Source organism: Typopeltis vanoorti, chromosome 5, assembly GCF_054136105.1.
Source record: "Typopeltis vanoorti isolate ZY-2024b chromosome 5, IOZ_Tvanoo_1.0, whole genome shotgun sequence".
NCBI lineage: Eukaryota > Metazoa > Arthropoda > Arachnida > Uropygi > Thelyphonidae > Typopeltis > Typopeltis vanoorti.
In genome coordinates, this window is record NC_143553.1 from 170,104,666 (window position 1) to 170,122,948 (window position 18,283).

Here is an 18,283-nt window from a genome sequence, read left to right on the forward strand (position 1 = left end):
TTTCCAAAGACGTTCCGAAGTAGAAGCACGTGCTGGTACCACGTTTTGCTTCTAAATTCGAATTCTCTAGCAGGATATTGCTTCTGCATGCAATAGTAATTTGGCGTCAATTCATTCAATAACTGAAACAAATCTCTGCTCTCTTTCCTAATTATTCCACTTCAGTCTATCACGAAAGTTAATAACTTATTTAAAACTAAAAATCTTAGCTGCAAACTATTTTATGCCTTTTTAAAATTAGTGATAGTCTTGGACCAGCTATCTCTGATTGGTTACTGGTGGAGAGTGAAGTGCCCTCTCAGTCTCCCAAAAAAAAAAAGGATTTAAACTGCCTCGCCTACTCCCTGTAGGAAAATAAAAGGCATCATCGTATTATTTTAAGCTACTTATGTAATAAAAAAATTATGTCGAAAAAAATATAGTTGCTATATTTCGAAGACATTTTCAGTGCAAAAAACTACAGTATGTTTAATTCAAATACATCATTAAAAAGCGTTTGTTTTAGCTTTTTCAAAGTATTTTTTTTTAATCGTCATAAGTGAAATAGTTTTTAATAAGAAGACTCGATACAAACTTCTTAGATGCAGTAGTTAACGTCACAGCTGGGTAAAGCTTGTTTTGGCAAAAGTATTCGCCAGAACACTGAACAGCGAAATGGACTAAAATAATAATAAACAGTTGTGAAGCTGATTTATTAAAAGTTTTTTTTTTCATAAAAATTACATTACATCTGTATTTTATGCCTTGAAGTATTGAAATTCATTAAGGACAAGGTTCTTCCACCCTGAGGCAAACTTATGCACAGTGAGTTATAAACTAATTTCAAGTTACAAACTCATTCCGTCTACCTTTATTTCTTACTTGTAAACAAAGATACAGCGTAAATTTATAAATTACTTTACTGAAGTTCATGTGATCACGTACCTGTCTGGATGATGCTTATTTATGATGATAAATGAGAAAGTATTCGCAATGCTTTATGGGATTATTTTCCCGATAAGGTTTACCTGCTAATTTACACGCATGAACATGCCCGCTCCGCTGATATCACATGCATCAAAGAGAGTGAACGGATTCCATTTTTATGAGCTGCGAGTGTAGCAAGGGAAGAAGACGCATGCTCAAAGTGATTTGCTACAACGAAGTGTGTGAACAAACGCGTACAAAATTAGCCAAACAGTCTTCTGATGAAGAACGATCAGGATCCCATCACGACCAAATAAGAAAATTGAAAAAAATCTACACATTTATTCTCGATCACTGAAGAGTGAGTGACTAGCGATAAAGTTCAACATCCTCCCAAACCTCGTTAACCATGAGGATTGTGAGGATGTCCCAAACAATTTGCAGGGGAGAGAAAACCATGTGGGCAGCTGTAATTGCGTTTTGTACTGATATCGTAAACAAACTGACGGTTTCGTCACCAGTAACTGGTAACAAAACATGGATGCATCGAGAAGAGTTTGGAGCAGAAACACGTGATGTTCCATGGTAAGGAAAACACTCTCACAAACCTCCAGCAGGAAAGGAGAGGTTAGCACATTTCTACGATTAATAAGATGCAATCCTTGAATGAAGAAAGGGGCACCGTGGTAAACTGTAAGACTGAGTGATAAAATAAAACCAGCAATTGGTAGTAACGACCGAGGACCACTGTTACAAGGTGTTGTGTTTCTGCACAACATCCTCCATACAGTCTAGACCTACTCTTTCCTACTATATCTATTTGAGTCGCTCAAAAGTTTCTAAAACACTGTCACTTTGCCAGCATTAAGCTGAAGAAAAGAAGGCGGTGCATACGGGTATTTGGCACTCATCCCAAAAATAATGCATTTATGCTGTTTTAGTTCTGATTATTGTTTTCTGATTATAGAAAAAAAATAAAATAAAATCGGTGCAGTTTTATTTATTCCAAACAGGTAGCATTCCCTAGTCCTAATTTTTAGTAATCATCATGGCCAGAATATTAGTGTGGTCGACCCAATAATACCGCAGACATCTGTCAACATCTGGTGTTCTTAATCCTGCCATTATTGCTGTGTAAGTTCTATAGCGGATTTGTCGAGGTGTGGGGTTCTGTAAACTCGGGAAAATCTTCTGGGAGACGGGGAAAAAAAAACTATATCCACCAAAGATAAACTAATTCTAGAATTGTCTGAAGAAAGATAAACAACAACAAACAAGGGCCTAGAAACATTTTCTTTAGTAGAATCTACCACGGTCTTTCTGCAGACCCACATTTCCCACAATCTCTGGCAGATCTACGGGAACTGGAACAACAGCTGTTCAACATCCCTTTGAGACGAACCGATACTCATCGAACCTGCTACTCCCAGTCGTCTTTCGTTCCATCCATCTCGCTTCTGTAGAACAGCCTCTCTCACGAAGTATTTTTCAAAGGATTAAAACATCCAGCTAAGAAGAATATCCACGGATTGCTTCGCTCCTGCCCACAAACGACATTTATTGCTAATAAGTCCTGCAGCCGCTCCTGTGTGAGAGTAATATCAAAGGGGGAAAAGACCACGTGTCACGAAGTAATGCAAGTCATTTTCTGATCAATGTTTTATTATTATCATTATTACTGTTACAGAACGCGCCCAATAATTGCTAACAGATAATTCGATCAGTGTCTTAAAGTACGATGAACATGGTTGCTACTGCAGGGGAAAAATTAAAATCAACTTGTCTTAGGCCCTCGATTGCTTCCACATTAAATACGTATAAATTAGCTCGTCTGGAAAAGGCATATTTTACAGAAATCCTGATTGCGGCTGACAATCGATTCCGCAAGGTTCGAAAAACTGAAAACCGACGCGGAAAATTATCTGTTCCTTCACTGATAATGATGTTGTCTGTTTCCTTCCCATTGAAAGAAAAAAATAACCCCATTAATCAGTTATGAACGATATATATGCCAAGTAACAATGCCTGAATAATCTGAGGCTTGCTGCGACAGGCAGTTTTATTGGGCCACTTCGTTAACAGCCATTCAAAAATAGAACTGAGTTTCATCACAGGGGAGAATCTAACAGTCATTCCATTAAAGTTTGCAAGCTGTTTTATTTTATATCCTCGAACGCATCGCCAGGACCTCCATATTTGTTATTACGATAAAGACTGAAAGTAATTTATTATGCAAAGTAAAGTGATCCGCATTTGGGCTCTTTTTCCTCGAGAGTGTGCTATTTGTGGTTCGCATTGTAATTCAAACTCTTGGTTTACGTGAACAGCGCGGATACTTAAATTTTGCTCAATTGGAAGCCGCGAATGATATCGAGTTACCTTATTCGGCAAGTCATCATATACGTTTGAGGATTTTTATGGGCGAGATACGAAAGAAAATGAGGCTGTTAAAATTTTACAGAATTTTTTAACTTGGATGTTGAGTAAAAAAATATAAATTATTGGAATACATATTGATTTTTTTTTTTTTACAAATAAACAAAGGAACATGTATACCAAGCATACTGAAACACACACACACACGTGAACCTAGAATATCTTTATTAATAAGGAGATTATAAAAGTCCTTTATATCCCCTCTCTACCCTTTCCCGTATGTTAAAAAAAAAAGATAATTTTTCTGAGTTGTTTTCATATGCAGTATTTTATATTCTCGATCCATGTATTACTTTAAAAAGCTGATATTCTTTTCAGAAGAGGATTAATACCTGATAGTAACGTAATTCTTCATTTTCAGTAATATTTGTACGCATGCTATTTCACTTCGAGATTGAAATCTCGTTTCCGAATTATTATTATTATTTTTTTTTTTTGGAAACTCATTGCGTTGCGGTTAACTCTTCATATTATATATACCTTAATTTCAATCCAAAAGAGAACATTATATTGCGATTTATATTTTTAATTCAACCTAACACCTTCAATTTAATCCAACATTTGTGTGCTGTTTCTGCGCGTGTAATTAATTTTTAATGTAAATCTCATCCCACAATGGGTGTCAACCTCTCTTTCATCAGTACTGCCATGAAAATCATTATCTACTCGGCCAACCAGACTCACCTTAAAAACACTTTTTTTTTTATTTAAAATTATTTTATATGGAGCGCCACATTTTTTGTCGAATATATATGATTACCCTAAACATTACACGAACTGTTTTTAGCGATCCCATACGCGAGAGGCAGAACCTGGAGCACATCAGTTCAGTAGGATTGGGAAAGAAGAAATCTGTTGAGAGTTTTTCTTGACGAGTTGGATGGGGAACATTTTATGAAAAAGGCTCTCCCCCTCTGGAATAGCCTTTCATGAGAAAAGCTATTAGGATGGGTGTATTTGCATTGTCGTGAAAAGATATACGAGGGTGCTGCTCTTGTTTCAACAGGCCCAACAGGAAATGGAGGAGTGTTGGTTGCCAACTGCAGTAGTAACTATGGAAGTACCTGCAGAAGAGAAAAAGAGACGAAGCACTTCATCTGTGAGAGAGAGAGAGAGAGGTTGGAGTGAGTTAGTGAAAGATGAAAAGACTTCTATATGGTTAGGTGTGTGTTTTTCCATATTTTCCTTCCCCCCCCCCCCCTCTTACCAGTAACGAATCTAAATGAAGCTGAACTCCATCTATCAGCGGAATCGCTCTCCCGTGGAACAATGTCGAGAATTTTGGGGGGGGGGGGTTCAGGTGCACCACTACAACCCTATGAACAGTATTTAAGATGGAAAGACTTCTATAGGGTTAAGTGTATGTGGGAATAAAATACCATCTTCAGGGCAGAGAATGCCTAGATTTTTGGATGCTGAGGAAGCTGGTGACGTGATTTTCTTTACCACGAGAGGATGGAGGTAAATGGCATTGCAAGAGAGGGAGAGATCTGATCCTGCTTGGCGATTTCCGGTGAGGATAGGTGAGCTGAGATCTCTCTTGCGAGAGAAAAGACGGCGTTTTGGTGGCATTGAAGGTAACCAGATTGTCCTTGCGCCATTCAAGGATGGTATGAAGATTTGTGTTTAAAGCATTGTTGCAAATTATCTTAAAGCTTGATGTCTGAGCACCGCATGCTTGGCTAAATGAGTAAAATGAATGAAGTGCACTGTTATTGGCAACCGGGGGGGGGTAGGATTTAGTGGAGACTGAGTACTCTCAGTCTCCATTTATGTCTAGGAGAAAGGGGGCGATACAAAAGAGGTGATATAACAGAGCCCTCAGACACTCCTCAGAGCTGTGCACATATAAAACCAATCTAAGAACCAGCTAAATTTCATCCCAGCCAATCTATGTCTGAAGCTTTCTTATTGTAGTGTCTCAGAATCTACAATATTGGGATTTAGAATTTTGCAAAAATTAAAAACAGCTTGTAAGACACTGATGTCAGCTAATATACTGAAGATATTTAAAGAAAAACGTGTTTGTTTTATATGTTGTAAGGATCATATATGTGTGTAGTGTGGTGCTGATTATTCTTAATACTATTTTTTGAATTTGAATAGCAGTTAATTTTCCAATCCATCGATCATACTAAACAACATAACAGTGCTTTTTTTACATATTTTCCTTTTTTCTCTTACCAGTAACGACACTAAATGAAGCTGAAGTCAATGTTTAACCTTACCACAAATCCTCATTGAGCGACCATTTCAACTACGAAATGAACAGAATCAGATGGTGGAGTATCATTTTGTGGCGACCTTCTTTAATATATGCAAGAGTTTCCTCATCACTTATTATCATCGCTCTATTCAAATTTAAAAAAAAAAATGACCACAGTCTTCCGGTCTTACCACAACATCGACGGCTACTCAGAACTCGGAATAAGCACAGCATGGGATGGGTCACGTTGAAAAGAAAGAACTGCCGACCATTGTCTTCACCAGCACAGACATACTGACAGTTTCCATGGTAACCACCGAGTCAACACGATGCAGCGAAAGTTAGGCTGGATCTCGTTACTCGAGACGTCACAAAAGACAAACACAAACACTAAAGTAGCTGTTAGGTCTCTCGGCTGCGAAGTCCCTCCGATTACGTCCGCAGTTTTCACGTCCACAATGTGTCGTCGTGACCACCGTCTACATCCGCGAGTCTTGAGATTGAGCTCCGTACGGCATCGGGAAAGGCGTTCCTGCAGGTATCGTGTAAGCGTAAGCGGCAGGGGGTAAGTAGGGACCTCCTCCGTGTCCCCCAGGTGGCGTCGCTGCTGCTGCTGCCGTGGCCATCGCAAACGGATAAGCCGCTTCCAGACCGTTTGCATATGCCGAAGGGTAAGCCGGGGTGTAGTCGTAGAAGGGGTTGGCAGCCGCAGCTGCCGCTGCAGCAGCCGCAGCTGGAGACAAGGGATTGTGTGGAGGGAGGATTAACCCCGGAGTCGGTAAGTAGGCCGAAGGATACACATAGTGCGAAGGTAACCTGCAATGAGAAAACAACGGTCAGCGATAGGCGTTTCAATTGATTGTCGGCTCCAATGCAAGGAGTCGTAAAAATTAAGCAATCATAATCCACCATAAATAAGTTATTTATGCAACCATTACAAGTTATCAAATAAAAAAGGGCCTTTAAAAGCCCTTACTCACGCAGAACATAATAATCTGAGTTATAACATCTTAATGCTGTACAGAAATACGCGCAAAGACACCAAACCTTGAAGTTTTCGCATTTCTCGCAACCAAATTATTTTCCGGATGAATACAGAAACACCATGCGTCCGGTGGCGAAACGAATCTGTCGGATATCGTGAACGACTAGGAATAATTCTTACAAATTTATCGGCTCTTCATTCACCTGACGCCAGTTGCATTTCGCATCATTTAAGCGAATGCGCTTTTAAACATGCTCGAACGGTATTTTGTTAAGCGGCAGTTTATTTTCTTTAGCAAGAAGAGTTTTGCAATTTTGTTAATCCAGGATTTTAGTTTTTAATTCTGTTAAGCCTTGTTCCGGACTAAAATTACATTTAAAAAAAGAAAATAAAAAACCGTATAATATGACTAAGTATTTTCCTCCTCTCACATGTAGAAATACTGAAAATGTCAAAATGCAGAGATTAATTCCTAGAGTGATTTTAAGCAAAAAAAAAAAAAAGTTTATATTATCATGGATACGATTCCAAATAACGATTACTCGGTAAGATCGATCATTCCAAGATTGAGCTATCCACTAACAATTGCAACCGGCCTAGTAATGTCAGACACATCCACGGTCTAGTTACTAGAGGTTGTAAGCAGTGTTCCAGGGGAACCTGCAATGGACCTCTTTCATTTGGCACTTTGCGCCTCCAAACAGCGGTTTTAGGAACTCCAGCATATGCTGGTATTCTCCAAGTCCTACACTTGTTCTAGCACGTTAATTTGAACCTTCATGATTATTGTCACGTTCAGGCGTTTTCCGCAGAAGTCGGTGTACACACCTCCTTGTAGGTCAAGGACAACAACAGAGATCGTGAAATTGCCGTCAGTGTTTCTCAACAAGTGCTCTAGGGTTGCCCCTATGTTCTTTAATTGTTACTACACCTTGCACCATTACACAGAAATATCCTTTCTGTGGTTTGTAATGTACGCCAGTAACACTTCGATCCATTTGCATAAGGGATTGTGTCGTCCAGGGTGTCTTTTCTTGGTTGCAAATGCCATTCATCCACTGATTTGTCTGGAACGACGGGTAGTGACCATTACCTTAATGCATAACATCATACATCTCCACAAGGAAATGTGCTTTGCATTAGGGAGAAATTCTGAGGAAAGTGATCAGAGCTTACTCCACCTTTACAACGGGTTGCCTAGTATTGCAGTACGTGCAGCCACAAACTTGACTGACTTGAACGTTTGCTTACTTGGGATATAGGATTAAAACCTAGCTTATAAAATTGCTTGGTATCTTTAACATAATATTAATATAATACATACTCAAGGGAAAAAACTTTCTACACACACACACACACACACACATATATATATATATATATATAATATATATATATATACTGCTCAAAACAATTAGGGGATATTTTGGTTTTCGTGTAAATAATTTACAAATGTAACATGTAATAAATATCAATTATTTAAACCTCATCAATGACAACCTATCCATAAGTAAGAAATATTTATTCATGTATAAAGTACCCAATAGTTACAATTATTTCAGAAATTAATAATTATTCGACAGAAATTGAAATATCCCTAATTGTTTTGAGCAGTGTGTGTGTGTGTGTGTATATATATATATATATATATATATATATATATATATGTGTGTGTGTGTGTGTGTGTGTGTGTGTGTGTTACTGTAAAAGTCAGAAAATTGGTAAATCCTAGCATTTACCATAGTGAGGTGGTAAAAGTCCGAAAAATGCTTGTAAATGCTTCCATTTCGAGCTTTTACCAAACCATTTCGGTAAATGCCAGCATTTACATATATATATATATATATATGTATGTGTGTGTGTGTGTGTTACTGTAAAAGTCAGAAAATTGGTAAATCCTAGCATTTACCATAGTGAGGTGGTAAAAGTCCGAAAAATGCTTGTAAATGCTTCCATTTCGAGCTTTTACCAAACCATTTCGGTAAATGCCAGCATTTACAAACACCAGTTGGTAAAAAACCGAGTACAGTGCAAATATAGACAGGTGTGAGCGGCTACGATCTAGAATCAGTTTAGGTTAGGTTAGGTTCCAAAAACCGACTCTCGGACAAAATGTTAGAATAAAAGTACCAGATATTGATAGAGAGAAGATGGATCCAAAATCAATAATAGCCGTTTTCACAGATATTAATGGCGAAGAATTTTATGGACTTGGTACTAAGTTGGGTAAACTAAAAGCGTTGTACACCAGAAACAATTTTACCTTGTGCTAAGAAAAAATTTTTAAGCTTGGAAAAAGAAGAAATAAGTGCACGTGAAGTGGTAAAAAACTTTCTTTAGTTGGTGCACAACGGTTCAAAAAATGCAACGGTTCAACGTTGTGTTCCACGAACATGTGTTTGTGCAAATCAGCCAATTTACTTTGTAACTCCAAATGCCACAACAGTCAACCTCGCTGTAACAAATAAGTTTAATTATGATTTGATAATGTTGAGGGAAATTGTGATTAAGGAGTTACTTTTATTTCATGAAGATTTTCTTATAATTATAATGAAATGTAGTAAAATAATAAAGCAGTTATGTTTAATGTTATTCTGGACATGTTTTGAAATTTAAATTGACAAAGGTAAATTATTATAATGTAAACAAAATGGGCTTTTACCAATTCGTGTTGGCAAATGCTGGCATTTACCGAAATGGTTTGGTACTAGACTTAGTACCAAGTTTACAAAATTCTTCGCCTTTAATGTTTGTGATAACGGCTATTATTGATTTTGGATCCGTCTTCGCTCAATGAATATCTAGTATTTTTATTCTATCATTTTGTCCGAGAGTAGGTTTTTGGAACCTAACCTAAACTGATTCTAGATGTCGGATGTCGCTTTTAATCAGTTATAGTCGTGGGCACTATCTCCGATCGAACTCTCTACTCAGTCTCCAAAAGTTAGATAGGGCTAAAACAACCTCGTCTCCTCCCTCTAAGGGAATAAAAAACCTCTGCTGATTTTTTAAAGACATTTTCCGCTGTGTTATCAAAACCATTATAAAACCCCAAAAGAAGTACGCGCATTTTGTAACGTTAGCCCTGTTCACATGAGGTTGTAAAGTGACGCACAAGCGATAACTATATGGTACCTCTCGTAAGTCGCGTCTAGCTCCCATAAGAGCAAGGAGGGGTACCTCCCCCCATCACAGAGCAATTACATTCATCTACCATCCGAAGGCATGAAGCCCATGATGGAATTCGAAACCAGAACTGTTCCTTGGAGAGAGAAAGTCTTATCTCCTTGGCCGACCAGGTCGGACACGTGCACCGCACAGGAAAATAAAGACTCAAAAGATGCAAATGAAGCGTTCTAGTGAAACAAAAAAGTGACTTAACGAACACGACTTTGTTCTCGATGCAAAAAAGTATTGTGTTGTGTTGTGCTCGGTGACGATGGGCTGTGCCGTAAAAACTGACTTGGAAACTGGGTGGAGGGGGAAATAAATGTTTTGGAATGAAAAATCTTCCGAATCAGGTTGCGAATCTTCCGAAACACTTGAATCAGGTGAGCGGATCATAAAGTGAAGCCTACTAAGGCTTGGTTTGAGGATTAAAACCTATATCTGATACGATCTACGTGTAAGGAATTATCGCAATATTAGTGGGAGTCAATTTTCCCTAAAACGTATGGAATACAAGTTTACCAAATAGATGCATTTTTTTAAGTGATGCATTTTTTATAGTGATTATCATAATAAAAAATTATACTATTTCTGGAAAAGCAGTGTCTTTGTCTCCAGCTATAATAGCTACTCATTAGCGCTGTGTTTTTGACTGCTTATTCGCTGAAGTTTATCGTATAATCCATCATTTCCTCGCTGTGAGCTTTTCATGAAGCCGGAGCAAAATGGCATCCCTTAGAAATAGATCAGCATTAAGAAGCACCCCCACACACATACACACATTAGGACTAAAAATATGCTTAAACTACCCCTAAATCCCGCTTTCTGAAATGGAAGAAATCAATTCTTTTTAGCTAATACAGACAAGCAGTAATTCAAGGAAGGACCCAGACCAGACCATCCATCGAAAGAAACTCAGGAATGGCGTGCCTTCGTGAAAGAAGCTCCACTGCAGTGGTGAAGAAAAGCATGATAAGTCTTCCTCCCTGAGCTAGGTTTCTAGTTATCTGGAGAATCAGAAAGACTCCAGTTTAGTGTGAGAACTTTGCCCTTTTCTAGCTCTCAACTAAACGCCAGCCAGTTTTGTATTTAGGAGACGAAATAACTCCGAGAGTATACAGAGATTCGAGCAGATGATCGCACAATCGAACATTCTGCATTATCACTGCCCCACCACCACCACCATCATCATTATGGAATGAGTTCGACCCAATAATAGCCTGACACAAACAGGATGCAATCTTTCATTGTAGGAGTTCAACATTTGAGCGTGACTTGAGTTTATCATGCTCAACCGACTGCTACTTCGTATAAAGTTATCCGTCAACAAGAGGCACGATGAATAATGACTCATCATATACACACGAATGACATTCCTTCACCGATGTCAGAAACCTGTTATCTATGAGTGATCCAAAAAAGGGCACACCTATAAAATTGTAGTCGGCAAGAATTCACACCAGTTTGCTTAAATCATCCGAATGTTGGGCTATTCTGGATGATATTGAACGAGATAAGACTAAGGATACGAATTATTGGTCGCCCTTTGTGTCTTGGGTTGTGGTTAAGGAGTTAGAGAGGTTGATGAAGGCTAGGAGTCATGTTTATCGACAATGGCAGTATTCTCTATGATGGTTAGCATGCGTTTGTTAAGAGAAGGTCGTGTTTTAGCAAACTGCTTAAAACACGACCTCCCCTTATCTGCTTATGTACTGCAACAAGGTTACAAATGTCATCTTGTTGAAGTGCATAAACAGATTTCTAATCATTAGTGATCATTAGTAGATTCTGATAAATTGCCATACGAAAAGCTTTTAGATAAACAGGACCTGATAGTGTTGAATAAGAGATTAGTGAATTGGATAGATTATTGGCTGTCAGATAGGTATCAGCAGATAATCTCAGATGCAAAGTTGAAATGACTATGAGGAGAAGAGCAGGTTTTGTGACTTTACAGGAAGATTTAAACAGAGTGTGAGTGGAACTACCAGTTTAATGTTGCAAAGTGTAAGCGCTTGAAATATAGTAAGCAAAGATGGGGTGAGGGTACACAATTAATGGAAAAATTTTGAAGGAAGTGGAAGAGCTACAGGATCTGGGAAGGATGGAGGACAGAGACTTGAAGTTAAGAGGAAATATCTCAAAAACTGAGAGAACATCAATCACAACAGATTATGGCAATGATGAGACAGACCTCTACCTGTAAAAGCAAGGAGGTTATGGCTCCCTTGTATCAGGCTGTATGTGAACTACTGTGGGCTGATCTGGTCACCTGGTTAAGGAGATGAAGATATCTTATATATATATATATATATATATATATATATATATATATATATATATATATATATATATATATATAGCGAGAGAGAGAGAGATCAGATACACTATTCACTAAGTCGATTTGGGGTCTGTGGAATGCGAGATATGAAGACAGATTTAGAGAATGCAATTTGCAGAAACTTGTGAATAGGAGGAGAGGGGATATGACCAATATGCATGTAAGTTGGTGAGGGGCTGTTACCATATTTAATGCGAAGGAAAATGTAGAGAAAGACAACAGGGTAAAAACAAGAAGCCGCCCTGGAAGCTGTATAAAGTGTGCAAGAAAGAGAGTGAGCAGCAGGTTCTTAGCATTAAGAATGGTTGGTGAGTGGAATGCATTGCTTGAGAGTGTGGTGAGTGCAGCAACTGTGAATGGGTTTAAGTACAGTTTGGAGCGTGTAGGATTCCAGCAATGAGTCTTTGGACTCCACGGAGATTTGATGACGATGAGGATGCCTGAAATCTCGTGGAAATAGCGTTTGCAATGGAAATAGTGCTAGGATGCTCAAAGAGGAACTTTTTCTGGGCCTTTCCAGTTTTCGTGTTATGGATCACTGGCACGAGTAAGAAGGGGTTTACTCTCGAAAACTCAGGTTTTAAATCAACGATCTAAGAAAATAGAATGTAGAACGCATACAATTTCAGACAATAATATACTGCATTGGAGAACACGAGCTAGTGGTTGTCTGCCATACTCTCTTCACAAGATACTGTTAAAATCAGTGATAGTCTTGGGCCAGTTACAAAGGAGTGGCAAAGGACTGACTGGCAAAGAGTGTTGATTGTTCCCCCCCTTCCCCTCTCTTATCACGAACAACTAAAGGGCTGAATGGTCGTCCCGGCCTCTTTGGGTAATGAATGGCTTCATCGCAATTTCTGCAGATAATAATAATAATAATAATAATAATAATAATAAATCCGAGTATCTGGAAGAAAATTAAAAAGGTCTAAGAACGCATGCAGTTGGTCGAAATGATGAACTGATACCTTATAGCCATTTCATGTGGAACTGAGCATCTTATGAATCCCCCCCCCCTCCTAAACTCACAGAAATCAGCCTGGGTCATTAACACTCAGTGAACCCGGTCAATCTGTCTCTCCAGTTACTGATGATTGTTCCAGGTTTTGCAAGAGAATAAAAGCAGGAAATATACGAATACTGGTTCATCTTGTGATAATGCATATTTCCCTATATTCTTTAGCTGAAAGTTTGGGGATCAAATATGATTTCTGCGTAAGGCGATTTGCTACAGTTTTGGATGCAACTTCATTTTTCGTAATGTTCGAAATATTCCACGAATACGTTTGCTATTTGGCTATGGTCCTCTCATCATTGAAACAGTGCAAATGCTTTACAGAGATGCACACTTCTGTTTAAAAATCAACAACAGGCTCACTCTCACTTTGTCATACTCTCAAGGGATCAAGCAAGAATGTCCCCTCTCCAGTCAATTATACACACTGACCATAGAACCCTTCTTAAAAAGAGTACATGACACCATCATCTCCAGACGAACTAGCATAATAGAGCCACATCAAAAAATTACCCTATCAGCATATGCCGATGACGTCACTGTAATAGTCCGAAATGAAGAAGAAATGACAGTAACCGAGGAAGCACACAGACTATATGCACAAGCCTCACAGGTCAAATTAAATTATGCAAAAACCAAGGGCTTGTGATCAGGCAGATGGAAGTCTAGAAATGATTCTCCGATCGAATGTACCTGGTCAAGCGAAGGACAAAGATACTTAGGTGTGCACCTTGGCAACACCAAAATATATAACACGCTGAACTGGACACAGCTGCACAACCATTTTAAACAGGTGCAAAGTAAATGGAACAGCGTTCGTTCCATCTTCACTTAGAGGAAGAGTACTAATAGTTAACCAGACGGCTGCGAGTATCTTATGGCATACCCTCAAAGTACTCACACCACCTGAAGAATTTCTCTACCACATTCAAAAGGAAATCAAACGTCTCCTCTGGAACAAAACTCACTGGACAACATACCCTCAACTCTGCAAGCCACTCAGCAAGGGAGGTCAAGGCCTGATTTCCCTTGAAAACAAGATTAGATCCTTCAGGATAATCCTCTTAAAGACACTTCAATGCAATCACACTTATGTAACCACCTTCGATTACATCACGAAATCATCTACCAGAGGACTTACACTTTCCACAATCCTCTGAATGGCCAGTCCTGCACCATCTCCTCCTAAACTACCTCATTTTTACAAAGATGCTCTACAGCGGTGGAAAAACACAGGACTTCATCACACACTTACAGGATCAACAGAGTCAGCTGTACTTACAGAACCACTATTTTCGAACAGAAACATAACAAGTCTCACAACTGGCCAGCCCTTTCTTTTCCCTACATGGAACTGGGCAGTAATAAGAGTCATAGGTGACCTCCTAACCCAGACCCTAAAGTGGAAAGCATTCACAAGCCCACCAATGAAGAACCCAAAAACTGAAAAGCAATATCAACAGCTGCAAGTCTCCATTATAAAAGCCTATCCAGATATCGCTACACCTCAGGAAATCCGTATTCCTTCTAGAAACTGCTCGGGGCCGATATTTTATCTTGTACAATCTGAAGTCTCACTTCCAATTCTTCCCTCCAACTACAAGAAAATATACCACTTCCACATTTCAATGTCTCCATCCTCGCTCTTCTTATATTCATCCTTAACCCTCTCATCTACAAGGCTGCATATGCCACTCAGTTTTCAGCGGGATCTGTCATATAAATCGAAGTGTGCCAAACCAGATTCCGAGATACAGTGGAGACTATGGCATAACATCTTGCCAACGCCTTCTAAGCTCTACAAATTTCAGCTAAGAGAAACGAATCTGTGTCTATTCTGTGACGTTTCAGGTACCTTGGAACACACATATCTAATCTGTCCCGCAAACTAAGTGATAATCATCTATGCCCTGAATACTGCCTCTAGCACCTGTAACTACGCACACAGCCAAGAAGACTACTGGAATTTAGTCCACACAGAAGAAAACAGACACAGAACATGCAATTTCCTCTTCATCTGTACATAAGGCCGTCATGTACAGCTTCTACCTAAAACAGACAAGAAATAACCAGCACCCATCCATCACTGAAACTGCACAAACCCTCATGTATATCCTCCGTCGGAAACTAAAAAGCAGGTTTTTATTGGAATTTGGGTACTTCAAAGAAACAAGAACTGTCGCGAAATTCATAGAGGAGTGGAATCGAACTGGTACCCTCTTCTGGATTAACGACGACAATACTCTTCATCTGAACGATAACTCAGACTATACCCGAAAGGAAAATGTTTCTTTCTCTGTAATATATATATACTTATATATACTTATAAAATGTAAATAGACCTTGTTACCTATCGTCTAATGTATATTTTAACAAGTTAAATAAAAATAAAAAATAAATATTGGTAGGTAGAAAGCGAAGCGCATTGCCTTGATCTAGATATCCTGATATCCTTTTCACAAAAAGCACTCAAATTATGACAGAGGAGATTAAATAGCAATTTTTCCTTCTGTTTTACCGGGAATGGAAGAAGAGGTCATTCTCTCCTTTTTATTTCCTGTTTATTGCCAGCATTTAAACTTAAAATGTTGTAGATAGTTATCTGGTTTGACGCATCCAAAATGGACAACGAAAACGAAACAAGCGACTCTGTCAGTACACCTGGAAATGCATTTTCCCCTTCAAGACAGGGATCTACACAGTTGGAACGTCAACATTTTTCGCTTTTTCACTTCAGACATCAGACCTGTTCTTGACCACTTTTGGCGTAGGGTAGTTCAGGAAAAACCGTTGAAATAGCTGAAAACATTTAAAATCGTTATAGCATAAGTATTCGAAAATTCAGAATCATTATATAGGTCTAAAAAAGCAGCTTCTAAGATAGCATCGTTGCAATGTCGTACTCCCACATGACCCTTCTTCACCCACTCTATGGAATGAATCTCGGGGTTGCATTCGGTCTCCTCACTGCCCTTCTCACCACTATTTCTAAGCATTCCTTTCAGCAAAGTTTAATTCTTTTTTTACCTTAACTCACCTTTCCAAACATCTCCGATCATTCCTAATTCATGTGAAGGTTCTAGAAACTGTCCTTCAAGCATACTTACGAGCAGTATCCTATTTTTCCGAAGCTCGTGTGGAGCAGTCGGAAGCCCAGTACACCACGTATATTTTAGTTGAAAGAAGAAAAAAAAAATTGCTGCATTCGAATCCCATGAAGGAAGCGAGTGATCCAATGAAAAGTCGCATTTTGCCTCATGGCTTATCTCCTTGTTAATTCTCCTTTTCCGCATGCAAGCTTTCCTGTCAAAATTTAAACTACAGGTCTTTTTAGGTATTTCATTCTAAAATAAAAAATAAAAAAGATAAATACTAGTTATGCAAGAAAGAACACGGTATTGCTTTCTTGCCTAACAGGAGAAGCGATATCTGGTTCTTTTGTTCTCCTCCTCTCCCTCACATATTGATTACGTGGGGGGAGAGGAGGAGTGATAATTTATATATACAAATAATAAAAAAAAGTAACGTTAAGTACCTCCAATAAGGAGGTCCTAATTTTTTTTATGATAATCGCTACTGTTAATCTTCTTTAATATTAGTACCTCCTTATTGGAGGTCTAATAAGTATTTAGTACCTCCAATACTTATTCGATATTGGATATCGATATTGGAGGTACTTAACGTTACTTTTTTTTATTATTATTCATCAACAATCGCCTCTCTCTCTCTCTCTCTCTCTCTCTCTTTTATTATTATTATGATGATGATTTTACTTTATTTTAAAATTTTTTTTTTTTCAACGGGGGCCACGACAGTTTTCTGAAGTTTTCTCAAAGCTTGTTCTAGAGGTGGGGAGTAAAAAGTAGCACCAATGATTTCCGAGTTTCCCATTCTTTCATTAGAAACATTCCATGACGAATGACACCTAAAATCACCTAATTTTTGCTACCTTGGACTATGAAGCCCAAGTTAGTAAGAATTAGGGCTAGGATTGGTTAGAATCACACTCGAGATATGTAAGATCAATATCTATCAACGTCTATTAGCCACGCGTGTGTCTGTGGCCAGTTTCCTCAGTGATCCAAGAGGGGAAAATGCGTATGAAAGTCGCTAACTCACTTGCAACTGAAAGGAAATTGCACAAGAGAGAGAGAGAGAGAGAGAGAGTGGAAAAGTGAAACCACTTCAGCTAAAAATAAATAACGCATTTTCGAGCTCTTCTCACATTTCTCACAAATGATTCATATAAATTTATTGCAATGATTTTTTTTTTTTTTTTTGATAACCGCTCAAATTTGGTATTTTAAAAGAAACTAATCATAATTTAGCAGCGACTCGACGGACAGTTTGGTGAAATGAATCGATCCTTATTTTGACAATTTATGCTGCACAAAACCAACAAAGTGAGCAATTAATACGAAATTTAAGAAAATGCCCCAAGGGGAAATTTCAGGAAATGAGTTATCTTGCTTCGCTGAAATCTTATCGCGAAAATATAGGGACGAATTATTCTGCAACCCAGCAGGTGAAAGAAGGGGAAACTCTTCATTCCGGGTTTGGTTTCCTCCATGTTTGGGATTGTTGTTGTGTGAGTAACGGAGTTTTCACGAAGCTTAAAAATTTACTGCGATGTCGCTAGTCGACAGCTGCCGCAGCAACAATTGATCAAGGCTCGTGTTTGGGCTAAATAAAGTACAGCGGTGATGCCAACTTTTTTGCAGAGGGAACATGCGACAGAAGAACGAGGTGGGAAGAGTTCTCTAGCATCTATAGGAAATCCTCCGACGTGTGAAAAATTAGAAAATAGACTTCCAAACAAATAACTCATCAGTAATGGTGGATGGAAATAATTCAGTTTAGTCAATCTTGAAAAGTTTCATTTGTAACAAATTTCTGTTTCATTACGACACTCAACGTTTAATATGCAAATATTTACAAATATGTTTATGTAGCGGAAATGTTAATACATAGTTAAGTATGCAAACAATCTCAGATTAAATTGGCTTGGTTAAATATACTAATATAACATAATAAGCAAGTAATAATCAAAGGAGCTACGCCAACTCCGCAAAGGTAGTGGGGGGGGGGGAGCCCTAATTCACTTTTTGAAGAGTAGTCGGCGTTTACATTCTTCGAGCAATTATTCCTAAAGAGCACAAACTACGAATAAATGGAAGCTTTTCTGAAATTATGATATTTGTTTAATGCTATAACGATTACTAT

The 18,283-nt window shown here is 38.4% G+C and overlaps 1 protein-coding gene across 1 annotated transcript in view; it reads right to left on the reverse strand.

Annotated features, from left to right (window-relative positions):
- Window positions 1-673: 673 nt before the first annotated feature.
- LOC150107053 (RNA-binding protein 24-like) overlaps window positions 674-18,283 on the reverse strand; it is a 113,015-nt gene continuing 95,405 nt past the window's right edge. The window contains exon 4 of the mRNA XM_090392918.1: window positions 674-6,364. Within this exon, the coding sequence (XP_090249044.1) occupies window positions 6,028-6,364 (337 nt within the window). The 3' untranslated portion in view covers window positions 674-6,027. The remainder of the gene's footprint in view (window positions 6,365-18,283) is intronic.